The 6821-nt window shown below is 41.9% G+C and overlaps 1 protein-coding gene across 7 annotated transcripts; it reads right to left on the bottom strand.

The window, feature by feature from the left end:
- Positions 1-1028: 1028 nt before the first annotated feature.
- LOC116215566 lies at positions 1029-5988 on the bottom strand. 7 transcript variants are annotated; one of them, XM_031551320.1, is made up of 13 exons: positions 5881-5988; positions 5499-5736; positions 4408-4472; positions 4211-4308; positions 4037-4106; positions 3736-3858; positions 3311-3625; positions 2630-3021; positions 2447-2546; positions 2182-2235; positions 2004-2090; positions 1775-1903; positions 1029-1610 (listed from the first exon to the last, which is right to left on the bottom strand). In XM_031551320.1, exons 4-13 carry the CDS (start codon positions 4276-4278, stop codon positions 1290-1292), a joined length of 1659 nt encoding a protein of 552 aa, XP_031407180.1. In that variant the 5' UTR covers positions 4279-4308; positions 4408-4472; positions 5499-5736; positions 5881-5988; the 3' UTR covers positions 1029-1289. The 7 variants fall into 7 exon arrangements, with proteins under 7 accessions (XP_031407180.1, XP_031407179.1, XP_031407185.1 ...); XM_031551319.1 differs by lacking the exon at positions 5881-5988 and having other exon boundaries at positions 5499-5845; XM_031551325.1 differs by lacking the exon at positions 5881-5988 and having other exon boundaries at positions 3736-3855; positions 5499-5845.
- Between the last annotated feature and the right edge of the window lie 833 nt (positions 5989-6821).

Raw genomic sequence — 6821 nt, 5'->3', positions numbered from 1 at the left:
CTGCTGGAACCGGTTTTCTGGCAGCGAACAGTGTTTGAACAGCATTTGTTCCAAGTTCGAAAAAGTGTTACTCTGCGATCCAGATTGATTTCAGTTTCGGTTATCTTTGAGCAATGCAGCACTGTCTCGTAATTCTACAGCAATTTGGAAGCAAATCTGACAAGCCTAGGCATCTCAACTTCCATGATTGTCGGCACTTTTCAGCTCTATATCAGATGTTGAACTACTTTTCGTGACATTCTTAAGGAAATGCTATCAACACGTAGCGAAAACGAGACCGAACTGCTCGAACATTTGAACGGAACTGTGAGATACTGGCGGGAAGAAGAGTTCACGAACGAAGAGAGGAAACTTACCATTGCCAGAAGTTGGCACCGATCAGAGACCGGATTCGAGATTCAACTCGTCATCTTCCTCTTCATCTTCGCAGATCACAGAGATGCAGAGATTTCCTCTTGTACTCAATTGTTCATCCAGTAAGAAGTTGATTTCGGACCCGTGAGTTCGACTGGATCAGCTGGGACCCGCCGCATCCGGTTTGCTTTTCGAGGGAAAACGATGACAATTTTGGATTTGCGGTTATGATACGGTTCGTATCGACGGATCGAAGCTCAACTAACGAGGCCCATCATGGTGTTCATGGGCCGAGAAAGAAAAATAAGGCTTAGTTAGGCCTTAAAAAATAGAAAAATGCTATTCTTCTTCCCGATGATACGCGAAATGCATGGGACTAAAAGGGCTAGAGGAAGGAGAGTTTGATCGGTTATTTCAGAGTCGAGAGCACTGTCACCGCACTGAATTCATTTTTTTCTGTATAAATTATTATTTAACTAAGCGGTTCCATCAACTTTGATCGTACACATAACGAATCTACTTTGATAGTACATATAATAAATCTATGATCATACCCCAAATGAATCTACGACCACAATCTCCCGTGGGGTCATGATTAACCTTATGCATTGCTGGCGGCAGAACATTCCGTGGTGTTTCGGGTATCTGTCGATTTTATGCATGCCTCTGTCACATTGATTCTAGTGGGTCACCTGTTCCTTTTCATTAGCAGAAAATAAGGTAATGCCCTGAGGATTCTTTACAGATACAAATAAGAAAGCTTCAGCTTATACAAGAAGACATTTTGGGTGTTCAACCAAAGCAAAAACTGGAGAAGACAACACATATGTGAACTTTCCACATCTGTACAAACTCTTTTCATCCTTATTATCTCCAAACAACAAAAAATTCGCCAATCTACAGCACGAGTGATGGAACGGAAAACTTTTTTCTGATCAAACGGTGATTGCTCCTCGGGCTAATTCCCCATGGAAGACGTACCGGAATGTGGAATTCTCCGGTAACCAGTTGATGTATTTATCGAGCCTGCCTCCCTTCATTCCTGACTTGATGGCTTTCTGCTGGACTTCTGAGAGACACTCGTTCACTGTCTCCAAGAGCCCAGAAGTCGGAAGAGCCATGTCTTTTGCGAAGTAGTAGAGGATTCTTGGGAGGAATATCTTCATCTCCTTGTGGATGTACACGTTCGCTTGGATGAAGTCTTCTTTGGCAAGCTTCAAATAGAGGAATATATTCTTCGCCGTGTAAACTCGGACCTGCAGCCATAGATTGCGTGAATAATCGTAATTTAGTGGTACTCAAAATATTCTTTTGTGGCAAGTATCCCAGCTAAGGCAAGAGAGGCAGTGGTTAAAGAGTAAGCAGATCTTATTAAGTTTCACGAAGATTGTCGGAAGGGACAGATAAATGAGAACTATACCGGTGGGTCTGAGTATGCCCCAGAACAAAGAGCGAAATGAACTAGTGGCTCGGCGTATTCCAATGCGTAGACATGTCCTGAACTCCCATTCTTCGATTTTCTCGAGGGAGAAAAGAGTGTCTGTATCCACTGCACATATTCGTGTGGAGAAAAGGTAGCAGGATCATAACATGAAGCAGAAACTGTTCAGAGAATACAAGAAAGTCCCATATAGCAAGCCTGAGCTTACCGGCGAAGAGTTGTGAGATCGAATTCCAAGTATTGAGTTCTGTATCACGTAAGCGTTTATGCAGTGCCCTCCTATGCTATAAGCTGCCTGGGAATTGAGATCACCGTGTCATACTACAATAGAAAATCGATAACAAAGTAAGGCACATTTATTGGTAGATCTCCTAAGCAAATGTTACCTTCAAGATCGTGCTGCTCTTCACACGAGTGCCCGTTCCATAAGCTAAGTATGCCTGGGGAAGAGAAGATCTCTTTAAAGCCACAATAAATACGCAAAATTACTGTTTTCTTTCCAACTTTAATCCGCGTTTAATTAGAAGTAAACATCTCAAAATGATATGGCCATAGGAGAACTGAGGCTTTGATAATTGAATCCACAGTGATGCACATTATATGTCTCTTTACAAATTAAAGTAAGCTTCGATTTATAGGAAAGAGCCGTACATGCATCACCAAGGCATTGTGGATGTTGATCCAGAAAGCGAGCTTCTCCTCACGCTTCATCTTACTCGGGTCAACCTTCTCAAGACTCCGAACCAGTGACCTGTGAGAGAGGTAACACAGTAAGCAGGGAATTCTTTCGAAATTGAAACATTAATCATAAAAACCTCGGCTGCGATGGAGCACCTGAATTTCTGCAGCATTGCAGCAGCAAATTTGAAGCTATCATCATCTAAGCATATCCTGAGAACTTCCACCATGTCATTATAGGGTCCGTTCTCCTCTCTCAACACATGAAGTTCACGATGCATTGAACTGTCCTCATTCCGGCAGGGGCTCCAACTGTCGCGGGGGTTGTGGGACGAGAATATGCTCGAGGAGGAAAGTGATGAGGTCGGTGAAGAAGTCGAGAAGCCACCCTGCGTGCTGGTAGGGTTGGCGAGCTTGCAGTATATTGAAGATATGCATCTCACTATGTCCTCGGAGAGTCGGTCTGGAGAGATGAGGGAGGATTCTAAGCAGGAGGGTGAAAGGTGGTCTGCAAGGCTACGGTGGCCTGAACTTGCATTCTTGCGCTCCTGCAGAGGCTCATGGGTATCAGACAAGAGTGTGAATTAAGGTCAATATGCAATTCACGTAATTATGATAACGGAAAATTCGGGTTAGGGGAAGCTCCAAGCAGCACTTTCTGTTGATGGTGTCATTTATTGGTAATGGAGAGATCTCAATTCATGTAAAAGCTTAAGCAGCTAAAAATAGTTTTAAAAGTCAAAAGAGAATCCACTGAGAGTTGTGGAACATCTATACATTGTCTACGATTGCTTAAATATTAGAAAGCAGTGCCAGGGGCAGTGCAGACATGCTCACCCTGGTCAATGTTGTTTTAAAACTTGAAGCACAGCTCTGAGTATCTGAGCTGACCCAGCCGTGTGCAGGGGAAGATTGGTACTGACGAAGTAGGCTTCTCCTAGCGCGAGGCTCTATTTTCTGAGAGATTTCATTTCCGTCCCCAATCTTCCGTGGTGGCGATCTCATCTCACTGTTCGGCCGTGTTTCTGAGATGCTTGACAAGGAGGACATATGCTCCTCGAAAGCTGTTCGGTACAGCGAGAGAAGGTACTGCTCCAACCGCATGATCTCAGCCTCAAGCATCACGATCTCCTTCCTCAGTTCCACAGAGGACTGCATGATATAAAACCAAAGCTCAAATCAACTAATAAAAGTGACTTGTCTAACTATACAAGCAAGACTCTCAGTACATCATTGTGGTTGTAGGAAGGTTGAGAAAATACCTTATGACTCGGAGTTGCAGTAGTAGGAATATATTCTCTCGAATTACACCCCATCATTGTCTCCTCGGAGTCCCAATGCCACGTAGCGTGCCCACGTAGCGTCCTCTCCAAATGTACAATCTGCTGAAAGATTCGCATTAGTAAGAAAAGTCTCTTGACATCTATTCAGATCCAATTAGATGATAGAAATAGGAATATTCAAGGCAGCTCATGTTTCTGTCTTGTCGAACTAGAAGGAAACCATTGAGCTGCAACTTCTTGCATGCTAAAGAAACACACTTCGGAAGTTCGGATTACTCACAGGATGCGATTGGGATGACACTCGAGGGGACATGTTTAGCACAGTTTTTACCACCTCAGTCTCCGCTACGCTGCAAGCAAGACATGTCACCATCAACTATCTAATTTCTCAACAAAGCATGGAGTAATTCAACAACAAGTACAATACTAGATCTTTTCAAGCGTCCGGCCTCACCTGTGGTAACCCGGATGCGAAGGTGAAATGCAAGACGAGGACGAAGTCCGGCAATTGACACCCAGCATTGTGAACCTCAGCAGGAAAAGCTCCAGCAACTACTCACATAAAGAAACAGAGTCAGAAAAGGACTGCTTTAGACTGAAAAGGGAAACCAAAAAGAACATGAAAGATAAAGAAAAGGAAGAGAAGGTAACCTGTCAATTCAATTGGGTCAACACATTTTCAAGAATGCCTCAGTGGGTGATGTATATATTGTGATCTGAAATGGAGAAGAAGAACAAGAAGAAGATGATGAAGAAGGGGATCAAAGATTAGAAATCCTAGAATAATATAAAGGAAGTCAATGAGCTGACATTGCTAATGCAAGTGAAGTGAAAGATGGGTCTCTACCAAAGCAATCAAACAAGCAACCCAACCCACACAACAAATCCCCTTCCAAAAGGGTTATAAAAGCAAGTAAACATAAACAAATCGATAAAACAAGAGATTTGCTAATGCAAGCAAATGAGCGAGCGGGTGGCCGGCCCAGCTTCAAGACATGGAGTGGGTGTACTATCATGTATTCCTATTCCCTCCTTACAAAAGAAAAAGAAAAGGACACATCTTTTTGCCCAAAAAACACATTTTTTGCACAGAAAAACGACAGAAAGGAAGGGGAATGGAATTGTTTACCAAGAGCTCTCAAGATCACAATCAGAGAGCAATATCTGTTTCTGGTAGGGACAAACAGATGGAGGGAGAAAGGGGAGGTGAAGAGGTTGAATGGAGAAATTAAAGAAGGAGACTAATAATGAGCCATGAGGAGAGCAAATATTGCTGTCTGAGGATATCATCATCATCAATAAACAAAAGAACCCCTCAATACACTCATTAGATTAGGTGGTGGAAAGTAAACGGCCATGATTACTACTTTGCAGACTCCCTTTCTATCTCTCTCTCTCTCCCCCCCCCCCCTTTTTTTTCTTTTGTTGGGGGGGGGGGGGGGGGGGGGGGGGGGGGGGGGGGCGGCTTCTGTTCTGTTCATCTGCCTGCCCATGATCCAACTCATCACCCAGAACATTCCATGGCATGAATAACCCATCAAAATTTACCGTAAAAAATCCAAACTTTCAAGCATTGGGCTCATACCCAGAAGGCAAAAATTGACATTACACCAGAGCAATGGCCTCAGTAAAATTACAGAAGAAGAATGGGGCAGCCCTTGGAAAGCAGTTGTGGGGTGTGTAATAACAAAGAGAGTGTAAAGAGAGTTCATGGAAGGAGATCAGGGGAAGGGATCCAGTACATTACTGATTGCTCCACAACTGCATTTCCTTGCATTGAATGCAGAGATACAGAGAGTGAGTGAGGGGTCTAAATAGCCTAGCAGAGGAGGACGGATCGATCAAGTGGGCCTGAACTGAAACTCCTCTGGTTCAAGGAGTTGAAGAGGGTCTGATCTGATATATGTGCAGTGCCATGGTTTTCACTACTGTTGATGGTATGGAGTCCGTGATTGCAGAAGACGATGAAGATCGCTTGCACTGTGCGTTCATGGATCAAGAAATGGTAGTGATGTTTGCTTAAGTGTCCCAGTCAAGCAATATATGGGAAAATAACAAATATTTTAAAAAAAGAGAGAGAAAAGAAAGAAAAGGAAATTAAATGATGGCAATAATAGTTCTGACTTCTCCGTCTTCACTGCAGTCGGAGCAGCTGTGTAAAGACGGTGAAAGATTCTGCCTCACCACCTTCTTCCCCATTTCCGATTTCCATTCCTTTTTTTGTCTCTTTTTTGTGCTTCCTTTAGAAGTTTCTGCTTTAAGTTTTTTTTTTTTTAAATATATTTCTTTCGGTTTCCTTTTTCTCCGGCATATTGATAATTCGGCACTGGATAAAACGAACAGAATCATTTAGTGTAAAACGAACAACCAGTTGACATTATCGAGTGAATCTCTTCCGAGAGATGGTTTGAGACTTGCAATGTCCCCCTGAAGAATGTGGATTTCGTTTATCTTATAGGCTTCCCTAAGGCACGAATGATCGTCTCTGAACCAGATTATGCAGTAATTTACATGCAAAAGTAATATCTTCTTCTTTATTTTGGTGTTCGGAAGCCTAATTAAGTTTCGACTAATCTAATTGAATTGAAAAATGCTTATTAAAGGGAAATAAGCGACGAGCTGCTTAAACGAATCCACGTTGATAGTAATATCTTTCTTTATATTTTCGTATCATATTTATCAATATAAGAAAATTGAATAAAATACTGTCACGTTAGTAGTAATATCTTTCTTTATATTTCCGTATCAATATAAGAAAATGAAATAAAATACTGCGACACATTTTTCCTATTTATTAATTTAATAAATGACGCAATGGAGCATGCCCTCCAAATTTATATGTTCTTATCAAGGTGTCTTTACTGCATCCTATTTTTCGGATATAAATGATGCCTAAAACAATGAAAGATAAATCTTCTTAGATAATTAATAAAATGCACGAATAGCTTCACTAGGTATCGAACTTACAATATTTAAGTCACCGTGTAAAAGTATGCACCATTACACTACACTCTCTTTTGATTATTGCATTTTTTACATATAACAAAGATGGCACTGCAATAAAT

The sequence above is a fragment of the Punica granatum genome, chromosome 7, assembly GCF_007655135.1.
Source record: "Punica granatum isolate Tunisia-2019 chromosome 7, ASM765513v2, whole genome shotgun sequence".
In the NCBI taxonomy this organism is placed as follows: domain Eukaryota; kingdom Viridiplantae; phylum Streptophyta; class Magnoliopsida; order Myrtales; family Lythraceae; genus Punica; species Punica granatum.
Note: the sequence above shows the minus strand (reverse complement) of the source record. Positions and strands in the feature narration are given on the sequence as shown.